At 36.2% G+C, this 21,112-nt stretch overlaps 1 protein-coding gene across 1 annotated transcript in view; it reads right to left on the bottom strand.

Annotated features, from left to right (window-relative positions):
• Positions 1 to 6,498: 6,498 nt before the first annotated feature.
• LOC142343344 (uncharacterized) overlaps positions 6,499 to 21,112 on the bottom strand; it is a 51,971-nt gene continuing 37,357 nt past the window's right edge. Inside the window, exons 13-15 of the mRNA XM_075395170.1 lie at positions 17,276 to 17,606; positions 15,963 to 16,249; positions 6,499 to 6,943 (exon numbers count right to left, since the gene is read on the bottom strand). Of these exons, the coding sequence (XP_075251285.1) occupies positions 6,871 to 6,943; positions 15,963 to 16,249; positions 17,276 to 17,606 (691 nt within the window). The 3' untranslated portion in view covers positions 6,499 to 6,870. The remainder of the gene's footprint in view (positions 6,944 to 15,962; positions 16,250 to 17,275; positions 17,607 to 21,112) is intronic.

Genomic DNA, 21,112 nt, shown 5'->3' with positions numbered 1-21,112 from the left:
TATACCTATCACTATAGCAAAATCAAAAGTAGCAGATGCGCTACTGCCAGAAACAATAGCAGGTTTGGTCAATACAATTAAAGAACAGGTGACACAGCCTCAGTTCATTCTATAGAATATTGCAGGTAGACTACCGAAATATACTAGCGGGCCGTAGAATATAGATATAGATACAGAACTGAATTGACTGAGTTGCTGTATAAATTTCAAAATTGAGAAAAAACAGCCGGAAGAATTCCAGAAACGACTCGAAGCGTCTGCATGGTACTTTCCTGTACAAAATTACCAAGGATTATTGAACAAGACATAATTAAATTAATAGCTAAATTCATTAGTTGTAATACTGTTTCAGAAAAAAGAGCAAGTGCGAAATTAACGGAAAGCAAACAGAACACCTATAAGGCGTGTTCTTGTACCCGACAAATTTTTTTGACCTCGTATATAGCAGACAACCATCAGAGAAAAATACAGAATCATATCCAAAATATAAAGTCAGCCTTATCATCACTTGAATAACCAAAAAATCTGCAGAAGGAAACTCATTACAAAGCCTCCAAAAATTCCGGGTAGCAAACTGGCAGTTTTCAATTTAAATCCTCATAATTTTGTAAGGAATAACAATGTTCGTTTTTACTTTTTACTCCACCTATTTTCCAGAAAATGAAAATTCGTCATAGATCTCACGCATATCCAAGCCAAACTGAGCAACGACTTTAGACTAAGAAAAATTGAGAATGAGCAATTTAACAACAAAAATATCAAATTACCATCCAAGCTGCTCAGCTCCTGAGAACATTAATTTGCACGAACTAGTTATACAGAAAAAAAAACATAGCTCTCACATTGCCAGAAAATAGCTGCGATAGATTCGTAGACCTGTAATCTCAAAATGCCATTATAAAATAACGCCGAAAAATAGAACTTCGGTCTTTTAATTAAATGCAGGGATGTCACAACTGAAGTCAAACATATTATATAACATGTTTTAATATTTAACTGCCCTCAAATAAGAGAGGAGAGGACCACGGAACTCATGCAAGACCAACGAATTAATCACGCGAATGAACAAAAAAAAACGCGCTCCAATAAGAGTGAGAAAAGACGTCAAACACAGTTCTGCTGAAACGTCATGAACGAAGGAACAAAAAAGCAGATCTGAAATGACTGTACGAATTAAAAAAAGCCAAGGCCCATAAAACTCCTCTCCGCTATCTCAATAGTAGCTACTAGCATAGAACGTCTTAGCGACAGAAAAAGTAGAGGAACCTATACTACCTATCTTAGTATTAAGCGGATGAAAGAAGAGGTGGTGCAATTTGAATTCAACTTTTCGGTCGGATAATCATGATGCTATTTTCAAAAAGCCATAAGACATAATTTAGGCAAAATAAGGTAAAAAAACAGTCACTGAGAAATTTGCAAATGAAAAATTGAAATTATGGAAGACTTAAAGTCTAAGCCAAAAAATTTACCCCTGGTCGTTTAACAGTCTCATTCCAGTTCTTTTGAAAATAAACACTTACCAGAATTTCTTCCTTAAATCGCATTAATCAACAACGGTAGCTCAGGCCTTATTCTTTTATATAACCAAATAAAACAAACAGAAAAAAATAGTGAAGTCGAAAAGGTGAATATCCAATTTTAGGAAAATTTGACCGTGTAAAACTCAAGTTCCAACCTTAAAGGAATGTCCTTTCCGTAAGAATTGATTACACAAAAGTTCTCACTCAGATACAATAACACCGCAAAAATCATTCTTGGCCTAAATGTCTGCAAATGAAGTAGAATTGGGAAAACTTTATCTAGAACAGCGTAATGGACTGTCAAGGATACTTGAAGGATTCTAAAATACGGACAAACATGTATACCAAACAAAAATGCGATTTGATTCCTAACTCTATCCACAAAAAAAGAACTGTCTAATGATGTAAATAATAACATTTTTAGAGTAACAGCAGCCTTTGATTGTCAAAGCAAATTACCCTCTTTACCTGGAGATAAACAAATCAGAAAAATCTTTAAAAAACACATTTTCTCCGACACTTCGTCTTTTCTTTAAATGATGAAATAGGATCGCAAAATGTTGCTGCAATGCACAATCAGCGCTCTCACAACATATACAGCAACATTGTAAAGGCACAAATTGACAAAAACAGCAACGAAACTGCTGATAACAGCAGCGAAACTGATCACTGCAAAACTAACCACTACAAAATTAACCATATATCAAAACCTTTCAACCATACATTCCTAAAAAGCAGCTAACATTGTCTTTTATCTCCAATAGGCGAAGAAGAACAACAATGGAAATTAAAAACAAAACGAAGGATTCACAAATTAACAAAAATTTCGACAATAAATTTTCGCGTAGTAAATTGCATTGGCCATCAACTGAAAACACTGGGCAATCAGCACAAAGCCACAAACAAGCGCCATCAAGATCTTTTCACCAGAAATTAGTTTATTGAGAAAACAAAAAGCTAGCAATTACTGAAGAACTCCAAAATTCGATACTTTTCAAAAAGAATTATAGAGGTCAAAAAACCATGAGACTAAATTCAAAACTACCTGATAGGTTAACTTATTTTTTGATAGTAAGCAAGAAAAGGCTTTTCAAATTAGAAAGAAAACGTAGCCACATAAGTTATTTTTTATTGAATGAGGTAATTCTTATATGCTCAAAAAACCTCATCGCATTTACCAAAAATCCTGATAAAGAAATGTAACAAATAACCCTAATGTACAACAATTTAGCTGCTGCATGGTAGATATCACCCCAAAAAGTGCTTCTTTAATTTTGATGCCGAGAGCTCAGATAGTAGTATTAAGCGTTGCCAGACAATGGTATAAAATAATTGTCTGACAGGCTCTCAATTACAACCAAAAAATCTAGAATTATTGATTGATTGAAAAAAATTGAAAATAAAAAACGTTGAAGGCGGACAAATCTTATGACCTTATATACTCGATAAACAAAAAGGGGATGAAAAATCTAAATTTCCTTTTTTTCAAAAACTGTTATTGCTAATCTCGTCAAAACAAATCATGGTGACGAAGTTCACAATACGAGTCACCACCAAAACAGCAAACAAGCTTAGTAGAATAACAAAGCGAAGCACAGTAATAAAACCAAATAAAAAAGATATTGTTTACAACAAAAAACTTTTGGAAATCATCGGCATCAACTTAGAACGCGAAATCATATATTAAACTATTAGGCATTTCATAACAATTATTGTTAGACAGCAGTGATTACCAGAAAACCGCAAAAAGAACTGTAACAGATAACCTAATGCACAACAATTTAGCTGCTGCGTGGTAGATATCACCCCGAAAAGCGCTTCTTTGATTTCATGCCGAGTGCTCAGATTGTAGTATTAAGCGTTGTCAGATGATGGTATAAAACAATTGTTTGACAGGCCCTCAATTACAGCCCAAAAACCTAGAATTAGTGGTTCAAAAAATGAAAGAACATTAAAAAAAACGTTGATTACAAACAAAGCTTATGACCCTATATACTCGATAAACAAAAAAGGGATGAAAAATCCAAACTTCTTTTTTTCCAAAAACTCTTATTGTTAAGCTCATCAAAACAAATCAGGTGGACGAAGTTCACAATACGAGTCACCACCAAAACAGCAAACAAGTTTAGTAGAACAACAAAGCAAAGCACAGTAACAAAACCAGTTAAAAAAGACATTTGTCACAACAAAGTCACAACAAAACAAAGAAATCATTGGCATCAACTTAGAACACGAAATCATATATTAACCTATTAGGCATTTCATAACAAAGAATGTTAGACAGCAGTGATTAGTACAACACTAAAGGACAAAATGACACAACAACATCAAGGCAAGGTCAAAACATTACAAAGGATTTTGGAACATAAAGACCTGTCAGTCTAGGCATGAACCTCTCAAAACTAGGCATGAACTGAAAACTGTTGAAAAATTTATAATGTCACATCATTGGGCAGATGAGATTTGCTATGATTGAGATTTAAACCTGTTTATTGAGACAACAAAAACCAATCAGCAAAATTAATGATTTTTCAATATAACATTCAACTGCACTCCTTGCATGGGTTAATTATTGATTCTTTAGAAAACCAAGGAGACCTGTAACCAATGAGAGCTAAAACCAAAATCACAAAAATAAACAACAGGCGAAGCCAGAATACACATATCGCCTCAAAGAAGTAAAAATCATCAGCCATAAATGTGTTCTCATAGGCAAAAATAGTTCATTTAAGTTTCAGCTGGACCTGCCAATTAGGAAACTATATGATAAGATAAGAAAGCCAACCAAACATCAATAGAATCCCCTTGAAGGATTACAACAACAGCATATAGGCACTATTAGAAATTTATCAGTTGTGGCATTCGCCAGCAGATCAACAGAAAACATGCCACACGTGCAAAATATCTCTGAACACCAAAAATTTGTTCAAAGACCATTCTCTTGATGATTCTGAAAAACTTGAATAAAATAGGCTTCAGAACTACTGATTTTGTCGCTCCATTTACAGTTCCATCAAGATTAAAATCCCTAACCAAACTTACCCTCGGATTGACATCAAAGTTATAAAAAAACAACTTTTAAAAACAGCACCTATAATAATTTAAAATTTTACGATTGCACACAACCAGTATAAAACCAATAACACCCTTTGGCATTGCAGTTATAATTATGTCATCGTTCCAAAATTTAAAAATTATTAAATAGATCAAAAATAACCAAAAAATAAAGGACTAACGTTGGTCGAATTGCTCTGAAACGACCGGCAAGCGGCTGGCTTCGGTAGTAGCCGGCTGGGGCTTAGGGATGCTAATATTAGGGGGTGTGAGCAGAGTGTGGTGAGGAGGGTGGACGGGGTGTCGAGTGTTGCTAAGGGGGGTCAAACTTTCAAGCCTAAGAACCACCCTTCACACCCCGAAATTGTCTCCTCAAAACAATTTCGGTGAATCGCATACTTAGAGACTAGTAAACCAAAAAAATCTAAGAAATTCTTGGCCAATTAATGCCTACCTGTTTATCCCACTTTTCCAACGCAAAAAAAACTGCAGGACTAATATAATTGCTGCAAATATCATTTGAGGGCAATGAAAAACATAAAACCGATTAAAATAGGCAAAATTTCTAAACTGCTGTTCCAAATTGTCTTGCTAGATAGTATAGGTTTAACGAGCATTAGTTTGAGAAGATGGAGATCCTAACAGGTTTCAGGACAGCGAGCGCTCTTGAGAGTTAATAGCAATTTTAGCTAAAATATTGTCTCCCAGCTAGTTTTTAGGGAAAAAGGAAAACTATCACAAAAATATCAAATGAAAAGATTCAGCAACCCTGTCTCATCGTAAAAAATGTTTGAATCATGATTCTGATGAAGCACAATTTATTTTAGTTCAGCAAAATAAAACAGTTTGGGTCAAGAGTTTCAAAAAAGTGAACAAAAATAGTGCAAATCGCCCAATAGTCACCAAAGCTAAAAACGCCGATGGCTTCTTGAAAAAACTTTACAATTACACATTATGTGCTTTACATACTTTCTAATACCCACTCAAAACTCTAGTCAATTTCGATATATTTATTGTAGAGTTTTGAGTGGGTATTAGAAAGTATGTAAAGCACATAATGCGTAATTGTAAAGTTTTTTCAAGAAGCCATCGGCGTTTTCAGCTTTAGTGACTATCGAAATTGACTAAACAAAAAACAACCAGTTGAGCATATAGTCCCCCCACTAAGTGTGAGGAACAAAAGAGGATGTTTTAAGAAGACTGACTCCGTTTGATAAAATCATCGGTTCCACAAAAAATACTTGCATACTCGTTTATAATAATTCTTCCTTATAACATGGAAGTGGACCGATAAAAGCGGGACATTTTCAAAAGCTGAACTCAAAATATTTCTAAAAGATAAATGATATGAATAAAAATCAAAACATATATCTCCCTCGCAAACTGAAAAACAGCTGGTACCACCTATTCGATTAACTTTTGGTTATATTAGCTTTCAATAATATGATTAGGATCTAAATTTATTTATCTAATATGATTAGGATCTAAATTTAAATATCTAAATTTAGGGCAAGCCACCTTTAAAATGAACAATAAGTTAAAAAGATCCATCACTTTAAAATTCTAGTGACTCTAGTTTAGATGAAAAATGAATTAGTTGTACACCAGCACTGTGGGGATGAAAAACCTTCGACTGACCCTGACCAATTGTTTACATTGAACTACTTTGATTTTGAGTTCTCGGGGGTAGGTGGGCACCAGGCGCGCTTTAGACAAGTACGTAAAGATGACTAACTGGATTAACGATACATATGATACAGCTATTGAATGCGTGCCACAGGTTCAGCCCTTAACTCAAATAGTGGCCTAAGCAATTTCACAAACCTATCAACCAAAACCGTCAAAATTATCTAAATTGTGAGAGCTCTCGGTTTGAAATCTTTGTCATGTATGACAAAAGATATTACGTTTGAGTAAAAAGTCGAACTCGAATTTTTAAATTCAAATAATTACGCGATCCTAAAACTATATTATTTCACTAAAATATTTACAAGCCGTGACTAGAAAGAGACAAGGAAAACTGGCACTCATGTTTAATTAGTGTCACTCACAGATTCAAGAATCTTTTATGACACCAGTTGCCTCTCTTGCTCACGGAACTAAGAATGAGGTTGTAATATATCAATTACTAATCTTGTTTATCCAACTCTGATTATTAATAGTTAGTTAGCGAGACTGTTCCTTTTGCTTGAATGATAGCCGTAGAATGCTCTAGTCTTCCGATTACGAATCGCTGCTGAAGATGGCGCTTGCACTTTTCCTGTTAATCGCTTTGTTTGTTAACAGACTACGACTAGTATCCCCAGTTCAGACAATCAGCAACTGAGCTGGTCTGAGAAAGTGACGAATTTCTTGAGGAACCCCGTCTGAGCAGCAGACATTTTTAGTGACGTTTACTATACAAAGGAATAATTAAGTAATTCATTAACTGTTGTAACACCTCTTTATGAACATTACGGACGAATTGCTCTTGAACAACAGACGAGGAGTTGGCTTTGATTGAAGTTAGCTCAAATTTAGGTAGGCTGGTTTCAGTAGGAGACTCAAAATCGTCCCTCATATCATGAATTTCTGCCTCGAGTTTTCCTAAGCAGCTTCATAGATTCGTAAACTTAGAGTCTCCAAAGGCTCTTGGGAGCTGCTCTCAAAGTTGGAAACCTCGCTCTTCACCAGTTTCTTTTGAAAAAACTCAAATCACTCAAGCGAGCAAAAAACATTCTAGAACAAAACCGTTCTGCCAAAATTTGCAAAAATGACATACGACTCCACTAATTTTTCAAATTTCGTTTGAAAGCAATTTAACAAACAAAGAGACAAATTTCAAGTTTCTTCCTTCTACAAACGGCAAGCAGACTTGACATAAAAGCTGCAAAAAGAGATTATTGAGATCCATAGTCAGCTGAGACCACTGAAAACAAACACTTTTTCCCCTAAAATTTGAAAAAGCTTTGAAAACATATCCTTACTTTCAAATCAGTATCAAACAATTGTCTTTCAATTGACAGAGACCTATGAGATTCTAGTTTAGGTGATCTCTTGTGAAAGTCTATTCCACATAATATTTTCAATTTAAATTTAATAAGTACGCGTGCACAACTCATTTATTAGTGATTTATAATAAGAGACACGCAATTGATTTAAGGAAACATATACAAAAGAGAACAATAAATGACGTCATATACACAAATCTACAAATGAAGTCCTATTGGACTTACGACAACCCGAATACAAGTACTGAATGCACACTTCTATCAGACGAATTGGTCTCGGACAAAAATACAGGCGAGAGGCTGGCTTTGAAGGTAGCTAGCTAAGGATTAAGGAGGCAATCTACAATAGTCCAGGTAAAAAAGGGTCCCGAATCAACAAAAATTAAAACTGCAAGGGTGTTTTGCCTCCTCAACAGCTTCGGCGAAACGTACACTTAAAGAACTAAACAGCAATCCAACGCCCTTGGGCTTTCCCTGTTTATCTCATTTCTAAACAAAGCCGAAAGACTGCCGGAACAGCTGCGAAGTAGACTTGCGTGTCGTATAATACCGATAGAAACAGATAGATACAAGTTGAAAAAACTATCGACGTCGATCAAAAAACTATGTAAAAAACGTTCAGCAATAAATTAATCAGGCTTTTCGCTCCGCAGAAGCATTTTTATTACCTTTGTTCCTTTGACATTACATAACTCAATTTAAACTTAAGTTTTAGTGTAAAAATCATTTTATTACTTGAGGTAAGTCACCTATGGTCAAAATCTAATTACGCAGATGACCTAAAAGATGTTGCTACGGTGAGTGAAAAATAACCTCATGCGCAAATATCCGCGTTAGTGAGATGAGGTCATTGACTTAAGCTTTGTGGCGTAAACAAATGTTAAACGAAAAAAGAGCGTCAGACGACAAAACAAAAAACATATTAGGACAAGTCCTGCAATACAATCTAAGGAATTCAATGAAAGACTTAAACCTATTGTATCTAACCAGAGGATCAATTGAACCATGCCAGAGAGATAGTTGAGTTTCAAAAGTTGGGAAACTAGAAAAATCAAAACAAACAAAAACCTAATTATGGCTAATACTCACAGGCTTTTACACTGAAGGCCAAATTTGATCTATTTAAATATACTCATTAACCCACGCACGAGTCTGGGTTTATTGGCCACAACTACTCGACAAAAATGAAAAATTGCAAAATTTATTGACAGTTTCTGAATTTCGCAATAATTATGTTCAATACCATTTTTGGCTCTCAAATATGTCCAGTAACCCAACTGCAAGACATCAAAAAGTTCCATTGGCCGTTTAAGATCGATAAGAACAGAAAATTTTCACAAAATTGAAAACAAAGGCAAATTTAATTGAAATGTTGCAGAAATTCGTTAAAGTAATATCTTCGGAATCTTTTCATTATCCCCAGAACCATCGGTAACCAAATTTCAAACCCGAAAGCGTTCACTGGCCCACATCGATAAACTCGGAACAAGATAATAAATCCAGAAAACTTAAAAATTTCAAAATTCGTGATAAGAATATCTTCAGATCCATTTCGTTGTCTCTAGAAACCATCTTTACCCAATTACAAACCTACAAAGTTTCAGTCGCCCAAAAAGATTGATAAAATTAGAACATGCTAATAATTTTCAGAAAATTTGAAAAAATTTAAAACTTTAAAAAAAATAGCAAAACTTCACAATGTTAAAACGTTGAAAACCATTCCATTATGCCAGCAACTATGCAGTAACCTATTATCAAATCCTCGAGGCTCCAAAGTCTGGAAAAAGTCAAAAAGGGCCAAAACATTTCAAAAAGCTTGAAAAATGTGAAAGTCACCTATGGTTCAAAAAGCTTGAAAAATGTGAAAGATTTTGCGTGTTTATGTTTGCAGTACCAAAACATATAGCTCATGAGATGGTCATAAAAAATAATTATGTCTAACAAAAGACCTTTGTTAGACAACTTTGACAAACGTCAATTTAAGACCGATCAAACAATAAAGTCCACAAAAGACGATAAAAAGTGAAAATGAAAGCTCCTAAAAATGGCCTTTTAACCTTGATCAAGGCCTCCCCAGCAGCTACACCACTCTAAGCAATCTAAAGCCAGCTGAGGTCTTCTATTTCAACTTAAAGCACGCCGAGCTTTACGACTGTTTATACCGTTTCAAAAGCTCGAAGTCATAGAAAAAGGAGCGAAAACATCTTACAAAAAAGACAGGACCGATACAAATCAAATTCTTTGGATTGAAATAACCAAGAGCACCGCAATATAGATCCACTCAGTTTACAGCTTTGTAGCTATAACTTAAACGAGCGAAAGAATAGTCTAGAGCAAAAACTTTCCAGCGAAAACTTTGCACTGAAAGAAGAGACACGACCAAATTAATTGCTTAAACTTATTCGAAAGCAATCAGGAAGTCTTACTGCAGCACTCGAACAGGCAATCGGATAATAGGCGAAAGGTCGATTAAGCGAACGGAATGTTCGTCGACTTTAGATTAAAAAATTTAACTTTAACAGTCAATTCGTGGCGAACAGTACTTCATAAGCTTAAGGGGCACTCTTTAGAAAACATAACCGGCTAACGTCGGCTTGCTCTCGGACGACTATTGGGAGCTCAAAAATATTAGAGCTATTTCAGTCGGGTGAGGGGGGGTAACTAAATTCACAAAAGGGAGGCTTCAAATGACGCCATTAGAGGTTTTTACATATCACTATATACACTAAAAATTATAGCAAAAAATTACACCAATTTCGGCGAACTGTTCATTTGACTTTTAGTAGCGAACTGCCGCCACTTGAGTTCAGATGCTGATGCTTGTGAATGAGAGAAAAATTTAGATCACGTAAAACGAAAAAATCAAGGGCGCAAAAGTCACTAGAAAAATCACAACGGTCAAGCAAAAATTGAGCATAAAGAATCGAGCATAAACTTCGTTCGAGAGCAATTAAAAGTGTTCTTTGACTTTTTCATTCTTTCATTCTCCATTTCAATGTATCCCAGCACTGCATCCTGAGTTCCTACTATTCTTTACCCCAATTTTTTGTCAAAGTTTAGCTGGGGTCCGAGTTATCCCAGGGGCGGGGTCTAATTTGATTCAAATTTTGAAAAATTGAACTTCACATAGTAATAGCTGACACCTTTATAAATACCATACCTCTTTTAAGTGTGTTTTTGAACACCACTTTATTTTGGTGGCAGCCTAAGATTCACATAGTTCAAAATATAAATTTCAAAATTCGTTTGCCTAATATCCTATGCCTCATCGGGACAATAACCTCTCTCGAAAATTCAAACTGTGTTCTAAAAGAAGTCTAAAAAATTCAACTACTCGGTTTTCTACTGCCTTTACTGGATCAACATGAACACCAAAGTCTCCACTCAACTCACTTCACCGAACAGATGAAACAGCTCCAAACACCACAAATGAGTTCTTTTACTCCAAGTACATGTCCCAATTTCAAATGAAGTCTCATTACCATAGACTATTTCTTCGCTAGAGCTGCAGAATCCAGGAATAAATTCATCAATTCAAATTCTACTCGACAAATTCGAAGCTATCAAGAAAATGATCAACAGCCAATTTTATAAGAAGTTTCATCTTATGGAAGCCTATCATGGATACGTTTTTTGACATTTTAAACGTCTAAAATTGTTACTATTTAATGATCTTCAATACATTTAAAATTATGTGTCATTGAAATTGTTCGAACTTTGATTTTACGCTCTTATTGACATACATGGTAACTGATAACTGCTACTAAAAATCAAATGTTTTCTTTTGTGAAGAAACCACGATGAAATCAATAATAGCCTATCGTTTCATGAGCTTGACAGCAAATAGCCGGATAATAGCCGCCGTGATCCGCTTGACACATATCGGGATTGAAACAGAAAAGGAAAAAAGAGTTAAAAATTGGCGGAATTTTACTAAGCATCAACAAGTGTTGTAATTAGATGTAAACTTTTAATTATATTCTAAAACCTCACTTGATTCAGCTTCTAATATGAAGGTCTATAAAGTTTATTACTTATACCAGCTAACAACTGCTCTAATTAATTTGATAACCTAATACAATATGACTCGAAAACAGTGTTTTAACGGTTTATCACACTTTTGATTTTGCTCTTTTTAATCTTGGCCACGTCAAGACATTGCTTTATTCAATTAGTGAAAGAATTTAAAATCCATTCAGATGAAACTATTAACGAGAAAAGTCAGGAATCAAACGTGAAAAGCGTAACTTATGTAGAACGAAAAACGTGATCAAAAGGTAAAGCGAGTTTCAAAGAAAATGCCAGGACAAGTCCTGACATACAATCCCAAAAATTTTTCATTGAATAAACAAAAAATAGACCTCGGCTTGACCTCGAAATAGGTAAACCATCTAGAAAACAATGCGATAAAAAACCAAACAAACAGTAAAACCTATGTCAAAAAACCGCATGTAAAAAAAGCGAGAAAGCCAGCTAATGTTGAAACACTATCCTCTCTTACTTTTAAATTAGCGCAAAAAATATTTCCCCCACAAAACCACTCCCTTTTTTGCTCCATTTTACTTTAGGTGTGACTAAGATCATGGCTTCAATTTGACCTCCAAAATCATGAAAACGTGTCAACAGATCTAAAAAAAAGCGTAGCCGGAAGAATTACGGAAACACCCCGAAGAGTCCTCTCCATCAAAAGCAAACTTTAGAAATAGCTAACATCCACTAGAAAGCTCAAAAATTAAGAAAAACATTCGGAAGTCAAATAACAGTTGAAAATTAGCCCAAAACATTTACACTAAAAAATATAATTGCGAGCAGTTGAGGTCTATGAAATTCCCAGTAAAAAGGAAAGCACACCATAATGGATAAGAGCCCAAAAACCCGCAAAACAACTGAAAAAGCTGCGATTCAGCATAAAACGCACTTTAATCGTCACAATTTTTTAAAACGCTATGAAAACGAGCTGCATACTACTGCAGCCCCTACTTCAACCTATTTAGCAAAAAGCGGGCTAAAATCAAAGAAAAACTGCTTGAAATAGCCACACGTGAACAACGTGCTTGAAAAAGCCACACGCTGGCTTAGAAATTCTTCACACTTGAATTTCGCACTGCCTCCCAAACAGGGAAATGAAAGAAAGGGGTATCGGATATTAGCCGAGAACTCATTAGACAAACAATTTTGTATCCGTTTGGCAAACATTTTAATCGCAAGTTTTGTGGGCATTGGGCGAATACCAATTGAAACACTCAAAAGCGGTACTTCAAAATCCACGTGATGCTATAAAACACTCAAGTGTCCCTAACAAATGGTGCGCACGATAATAGCAAACGAAAACGGTCTTCATTTTTTTAAACATTGAGCATTTCTGTACGTTTATCCTAAATTTATGGCAACATTTTTCTCGCCTTTCGCAATATAGCTGAAAGATGGCCAGAAAATAGCCGCAATAGCTTCATAGACCTGCAGTCTCAAAAAGATAGTAAAAGAAACAGACCAAAGGAAAATTTATTCAATTTAGAGATAAACTTATTACTGCTTCTATTAGCTGTTCTCAACAACATTAGTTTAGAGTGAGACACACTCAATTGACTTATCTATTTGAATTAAGCTAAAGAAAAGTCAATTTCAAAGTGAGCACGTCCTTTTAAAGAGTGAGGTAAGTCAAGTGTGACCAAAATCTTAATCACGCGAATGAAAAAAAAATCGCACCACTAACAGTAAAAAGTGACGTCAAGGACGCAATTCAGTTAAAATTGCATGAACGAATGAAAGATACGGAGTGTGAACGATCTGGAGTGTGACGTCATAGGGACATAAAAAAAATCTTGGACAAGGAAATAAAAAAAACATAGCAGAACAAGTCCTGACGTATAATTCCAGAGAATTTTCATTGACTACACAAAAACTAGACCTAGAACGGACTATGAGTAAATTGGGAAAACAATTTCCAAAAAAAATCAGATAAAAAATAAACATACCCGGCAGATCGCCAGAAAATAGCCGCCGTTGCTTCCAATAAGCATGATTGGGAATAAAAGAAAAGAAGATATTGAAAAAAAAAAGATTTTTGTAAACATTTTTTAAGTCAGATTTATTTTGATGGCATTTCGTAGTTGAACATACTTCTGTTTCTTAGAGAGAGGCTACAGGGGCTATTATCAGTACAAATAAGCATTAGAGATTGTAACTAAGACTTATAGGAACGACGTTCAAATAGCGGGCATCTAAAATTGGGCTTTATGGGTTTATCCCGTTTCTATTTCTGACTTCAATTTTTTATACTGACTCTGTTCATTTTGAATTACTTTGCTGAGCAAATGATGTTCAAAATCACTTTTAGCAGAATGGGAGAAGAGAAAAACTAGCCTAGAGAAGTCAAAAAGATTTCACGCAAAATGTTGAAAAAGCGGCGAAATGATGTAAAGCGAAACATTTTTTTGGTCGACGAAGTAAAAAAAATTAGGAGCGCTATAATAGCCGGCTGAGGAGATAAGGTCGGCTATTATAAAAACAAAAAATCAAGTTCAAAATGCCGCGTGTGATTAAAAAAGTCACTAGCGAGAAATGAAAATTTGGTTGAAACAAAAAAAAACTAGGCCTAGAATGAACTTTGAATGGATTGGGAAAACAAGTAAGAAAACATAGCCGGCAGATTGCCGGAAACTAGCCGCGATAGACGCTTGTGGCCTTCCATGAATTGAAACAACTAAAGAAATAAGATAGACAGATCAACCAACAGTCCTTTAAAAGACAACTACACTTTTTGGGTTAGATTCGGACTGTCAATTTTTTGACATATACAGTCTATAGGGAAAAAGCGCTCAGAGAGCTTTTTCAAAATTGATATTCGAAATCAAAAGCTCAAGACTAATACTCAAGAACTAGGGCATATAAGTTTGGCACTACTTAGATGCACACTATTTTATAATCATAAAATTTAAAGTTCCATAAGTGAGTTCAGAAGTCATTTTTGTGAGTGAGGTAAGTCACGCAATTGACCTAAAAGCAGAAATGACGTCCGACACACACATTTTAACTGCAATGCAATAGAAGTCACTGAAGTCAATTCCAAGAAGTCAATTCCAAGAAGTCAGGTCGTAAGAATCATCGATGGAGACGACGAATTAAAAAAAAAGAACCACGATGTCCCCAATAATAGCCGCTATCGCTTCGCGGCTATTAAAAAATACGATCCAAAAAATCGAAAGCAGAAAAAAAATAAACCGACAAATGTCGGAAGAATTGATCTTGAACGACAGGCGAAATTTAATTCAGGGGCTGTAGCCTAGATGAATTTTTCTTCATGGGTGCAAAAAAACTTTCCCCGCCGGGATTCCAACAACTGACCTCCCGAACCGTGACCCCAAGCACTTCCAACTGCGCCGTCAAAAACTTATGCTTGACGTGCTGCAACCAATTTATGTTAGCAACAAGCTTTACTTCGGACTGAGAGCAATAGAGATTACTCAAAAAAGAAGAACGAAAGCGTAAAAAAGTTACTTGAGAATCAAAGAATGTTCTAGCAGAAAAGCGCAAAATTGTCAAGCAAAAAATTTGCATAAGAAAAGACACACGTTTACAATAATTGCTATGAACTTCGTTCAAGAGGAATTAATCACAAAGAAATTGCCGCATGTGAGCAAAAAATCGTAAGCGGGAAAGCGAATTTTGTTCAAACACCGTTTTCTCACTCTACTTTAAAATTAGAGCGAAAAAATTTCACGCCGCAAAATCACTCGCTTTTTGGCTGTACTTCCTGTTTCGGCGTGACCAAAATCACTACTCCAATTTGACTTCAAAAGTCATGAAAATGTGTGAACAGATCTTAAAAGACAGCGCCCCAATGCAATTGAATTATTTTTGAATTGTAAAAAACAAGAGAAGGCCATTAATAGCCCCAGCTATAGCTTTACGGCTATTAATAACGCATTATCTATAACAGGAGAAAGCAATGATTTTTTAATCATGAAGAAGTGAAGCTTGAAAGAGTCACTTGAGAAGTCCGAGACTCTTCTAGAACAAAAGCGCAAAATTGGTCAAGCGAAAATTTTGCATAAAAAGGCCAACACTTTTACAATAATTGCTTCAAAGTTAATTCGAGAGCAATTGAAAAAGACACTTTTCCAATACTCCTCTTTGAGTCCCAAAAAAGACAGTGCCACAATACAATTCAAATTCTTTTAATTGTAAAAAAAAAAGGAGAACGCCTAAATAATAGTCGTTGACAGGCTGACGGCGGCTATTAATAACTAATTCTATAGCGGATCTGCTCAATCAAAAACTTTATCCTTTGCCCTTGCAACCCTCTCAGGTCATAAAACAATGTCGAAAATTCAGGATAATGGGTTGCAGGTGTTCTGTGCCCACTAAACTTCAAAGACTTAGAAAAAATGGCTGCCTGCTGATTGTTTTGATTGGGCTCGTCATATCTGTCGGCCATTGTCTGTTGTCTGGTTCCGAACTTGGTTTCGGACTCAAGTGTTTCAGTCTCTCTTGCTGTTGGAAACGTGTGTTCAAGTCGACCTTCTGAGCAATGGATGACTCCATTTGACTTTGATATCCATTCCAGTCGCTCCTTCTCATCTGAGGTTGAAGAGAGGCGGCCAAGGTCTCCATTCGCTGTTTGTGCTCTGAATCCCTCAAATTGCACCTGGAGAGTGACGTCACCAGACAATAGTGCGGGTCCTTCATACATCGCGGCTTCATTAGTAAAATTGAATTATATCATTTTGATTTTGGAAAGAAACAACCCGGGTCGAGGTTTTTTGGGTAAATTTTCGTAAGAAATGCGGTGAATGCGGTGAATTTTCGTAAGAAATGCGGTGATTGCGGTGAATGCGGTGAAAAAAAATAATTCACCGCTTTTCACCGCATTTCTTACAAAAATTCACCACCAAATTCACCGCATTTCTTACAAAAATTCACCGAATAGACTATTATGGCAAAATAATGTAAGAAATGCGGTGAATGCGGTGAAAAAAAATAATTCACCGCTTTCTCTCAAGCGGTGAATTATTTTTTCTCACCGCTAGATGCGGTGAAAAAAAATAATTCACCACATTTCACCGCATTTCTTACAAAAATTCACCGCATATGGTTTTCAAAGTTTACTCAATCTGATTTAAATTCACAAGAATTAACAAACAAGTAAGTGACAGTTGGCGCAGTGGAATAAGCATTGGAAGGCATCCAGGAGGTCAGAGGTTCGAACCCGTGTAGGGACAATTCTTTTTTGTAAGAATACTGAGAACGAGGTGAAAAAAAATAATTCACCGCGATTCACCGCATTCACCGCAAAAAGATGTAAGAAATACGCGGTGAAAATTATTTTTTTTTCACCGCATTTCTTACGAAAATTCACCACCAAACCTCGACCCGGGAACTCTAGTTGTGCGTGGACTTGAATGGGACGGGCATTCGGTTCATATACTCACTCATTCCATTCATCTTACCAGAATTTTACTTGATTTTGTTCATTTCAAAACTATCGCTTGGTTATAAACCTGTTTTGCACACTAACCCTCATGACCACTTCACTCAAAACAGTTTTCCACCCAAGCGATAGTTTTGAAATAAACATTAAATCAATTAATTTAGAAAATCTGAGTTTCAGAAATAAAGGACAGATCATTGCGATACCATTGTCCTTAAAACGACCATAAACGCGAAGATGTAAGTAATGGATGCATTGATAATGAAGCGCAATCTATCTTGAGATCGATCTTCTCCCAAATCCCTTTGCCAATTGTCAAGTGGAATTCGCTTTGAACATCTATCCATCACACCACCTGCAGTCCTCTGTACTATTGGAACTTTGACCTCCCTTCGACGTTCAGCTGCTTCAATCTTTGCTCTCAAGTTTGCCACCTTTGATTCTCCTCTGGACGAGTTCGTAGAAGCGGCTGCTGCTTTTTCTAGTGCTTCACTTGCGAGTAGATCAAACATGTTGGCTCGAAAGGATGTTACTTCGTTGTTGTCTCCCGAGGAGTCGCATGTTGTGTCTGCAACTCGGAATGAGACATTAGAGTTGGAAGAATTCAATCTAAACGTACTAACCTGAAGCAAAGTATTCATTTAAGCAAATGGAAACAGAAACACGAACCAATGCGAATAGACATACTTCAGTAGCGTGAATAATATTTGTTGAACAATCATTTCATCATAGGCGTTTCTTCATTGTATCCTAGGCGAAATTGTTTCATTGAGATTTTCAAAGAGCAGAGCCCAAGGATAATATAGCGATTGAGGACAAAAGAGCTGTTGCTATTCAATATGTCCTCAATTTCAACAAAAAGGAAAAACATAAGACCACTCCACATAAAACTGGGGTCAACAATTGCAATAATTGGGTCATAAAAAACATTTGATTGCAGCGACATTGGGTTTCCTGTGATGCAGAAACAAAAATGCAAGCTAATTAAAACATTGCTGGACGATTAAACGACAAAAGCGGCAAAACAAGAGAACAGATCAAATAACATTCCATTTAAAATCACCAAAATCCAAGAAAAATTTTCGAGTGGAACCTATTCAATGGAATACAGTAAACTTTTGCAATAGTTTTGATTTCCTTGTTCATTTCATTTCAATTTTAACGCCCTGTCTCAAAGTCGGCAATGGGACCTTAAAACGGTTGGTGAGACAGGTCACAAGTTGATCATGCAAATTCAGTTGACCATAAACGAAGGGCAACGGGAAATTAAAAAAAGTAACAAGAAGATTGGTCTCAGACAAAAATTATTTGTCTCAGACAAAGATTGGTCTCAAACAAAAATTAAAAAACATTTACCTAAGAAATTTGATATTATAAAAACTTAACAAAGTAAGATACCTTCACAAAACATAGCCAGCAAGTTGCCGGAAAATAGGACGAGTTCGTAGATCCGGATTAAAACAGAAAAAAAATGAGAGAGGAATTGACAGAAGTTATACTTAATTCAGCTCTAAACTGAAGGCAATTAAACTTAATACAAATGCCAGCTAGCAACCACACTAATGAAGCTTGATACCCTACTGCGCTGTGACTTAATGACCGGGCTTTATCCCATTTCTTTTGATTTTGCTCTTATGACCCTGGCGGTACTCATTATATTTTTTGATCAAAAGAATGAAAGAAACCGAAATTCATTTAGATGAAACAGTGAGAGAGGTAGGTCACGAGACAAACATAAAAGTAGTGCCTTATGTAAAACGAAAAACGTGATCTAAAGGTAAGCAAATCAGGAAAAAACACAGGAAAAGCACTGACCTAAAATTCAAAAAATTTTTATAGACTAAATAAAAAACTAGACCTAGATTGAACCATGAACGGATCGAGAAAGCCCTTTCGGAAAAAAAAACCGATCAAAAATTCAGAAAAAAAACAGAAAATCAATTTCAAATTGACGCATGTAAACATAAAAGCCTAGCATGAAAGCGGACAAAAAAAAATTAAAAACAAAATTCTCTTTTATGATTTAAAAAGTCAATAATTAAAATGACAAAACTAATTTGAGTTTAAAATGACAGCATATGAGTTCAACCAACGCATTTATACACAAAAACAGACAATGGGCGGCATGAAAATGTGAAAAGCAGTTTTTTGCGGCTTGAAAAATTTTAAGCAGAAATAAGCATTTACGACGCAACAGATTGCAGGGCAGTAGCCACCACTTATTCCCGTTTGAAAGACCCAAAAATGCTTAAGAATTGATTATATTTACAAAAATTTTTCTAAAACTGTTCTATTTTGAGAATGGATTTTGTAAACATAACCAACTAACATCGGGCGAACTTATCTTAAACAACCCGCAAGTGGTTGGCTTGGGTAGTATCCAGCTGGGGCTTAGAGATTAAAGCCTTGGATGGTCGAGCAGAGTGGGGGTAGCGGAGTGCAGGTGTCAAGCGACTGGGGTAGGGTTAGACGAAAGACGGATCCAAAACAGCCAGGTGGAGGAGGATGGACTGGGGCTGCGTTAAGGGAGGGGGTGAGTGCGGGAGGGGGCGGGATGAGTTGGAGTAGGGTGACTTATATCAAGATTAATAACCGCCCTTCACACCATGAAACTGTCTCCTCAAAACAGTTTGGTTTTATTGCAGACTGGTGAGGCATAAGGCGTCGTGTTATTGCAGACTGGTGAGGCATAAGGCTCTAAGAGAACTTAATACCCTATAGTGGTTACCTGTTATCCGGTTTTTGAGGACGAAAAGTAGAATGCGTCAGATGAAAATCGGTCAGGCGAAAAATCGCGTAAAAAACAACGGAATAACGTCGGGCGAATTGCTCTCAAACGACTAGCGAGCGGTTGGCTTCGTTAGTAGCTAGCTACAGTTTAGGGAAGCTAGCTTTAGCTTAATTCCGGGGGTGAACTGACGGGGGTGAAGGGGGTCAAACACTAAGAACCACCCTTCACACCATGTCTCAGCTGAATTGCATACTTAGCGATTAGTAAGCCGAAAGGCTCTAAGAGAACTTAATGCTAGACGTTACCTGTTCATCACGTTTTTTCAGGACAAAAAGCTAAATGCGGACGTTGAAACAAAGACTAATTAGAACAATGTTCAAATACCGGGCATCTAAAATTAGGGTTTATGAGTTCATCCCCTTTCTATTTGAATTTGGTTTTGCGATCCTAACCTTGTTCATTTTAGATTGCTTTGCTGAGCAACTGTTGTGTAAAGGCACTGTGAGCAGAATAAGAAAAGAGTGAAACAAGCCCAGAGACATAAACATAAACCGACAAATGTCGGAAGAATTGCTCTTGAACGACAGGCGAGGCAATTTAATTCAGGGGGTGTAGCCTAGATGAATTTTTCTTCATGGGTGCAAAAAACCTTTCCCCCGCCGGGATTCGACCCACTAACCTCCCGAACGGTGACCCTAAGCACTTCCAACTGCGCCATCAGACCCTTATTCTCGACGTGCTGCAACCAATTTATATTAGCAACAAGCTTTACTTCGTGTGAGAGCAATAGAGATTACTCAAAAATGAAGAACCAAAGCGTGAAAAAGTCACTTGAGAAGTCAAAGAATGATCTAGAAGAAAAGCGCAAAACTGTCAAGCGAACAATTTGCATAACATAGCGGGCAGATTACCAGAAAATAGCCGCAATAGATTCGTAGATCGGTAGTCCAAAAAAAACAGTAAAAAAGACAGACCAAAAAAATTCGTCTTTTCATTGAAGGCTGATCTGTTATATTTTGATTAAAAATCTGTATAAGTTATTGCTGCCTCTATTAGCTGATCCCAAATAAACTTCATTTAGAGTGACACACTCATTTGACTTGATCTCTTTGAATTAAAGTAAATAAAAGTCAATTTCAAAGTGAGGAAGTCATTTTTGAGAGCGAGGTAGGTCGTGTGACCAAAAAATTAATCACGCACATGAATAAAAAAACTCACTCCACTAAGAGCAAAAAAAGACGTCACACATGCAATTCGGTTGAAATTGCATGAACGGATGAACAAAAAGTTGCTGTGACGTCATATGGTCGTAACAAAAATCATGACGCAAAATAAAAAAAACATAGCAGGACAAGTCCTGACGTACAATTCAAGGAATTTTCAT

The sequence above is a fragment of the Convolutriloba macropyga genome, chromosome 1 (genome assembly GCF_964194025.1).
Source record: "Convolutriloba macropyga chromosome 1, txConMacr16.3, whole genome shotgun sequence".
NCBI lineage: Eukaryota > Metazoa > Xenacoelomorpha > Acoela > Convolutidae > Convolutriloba > Convolutriloba macropyga.
The sequence above is the reverse complement of the archived record's forward strand: the minus strand, read 5'-3'. Positions and strand labels throughout refer to the sequence as shown.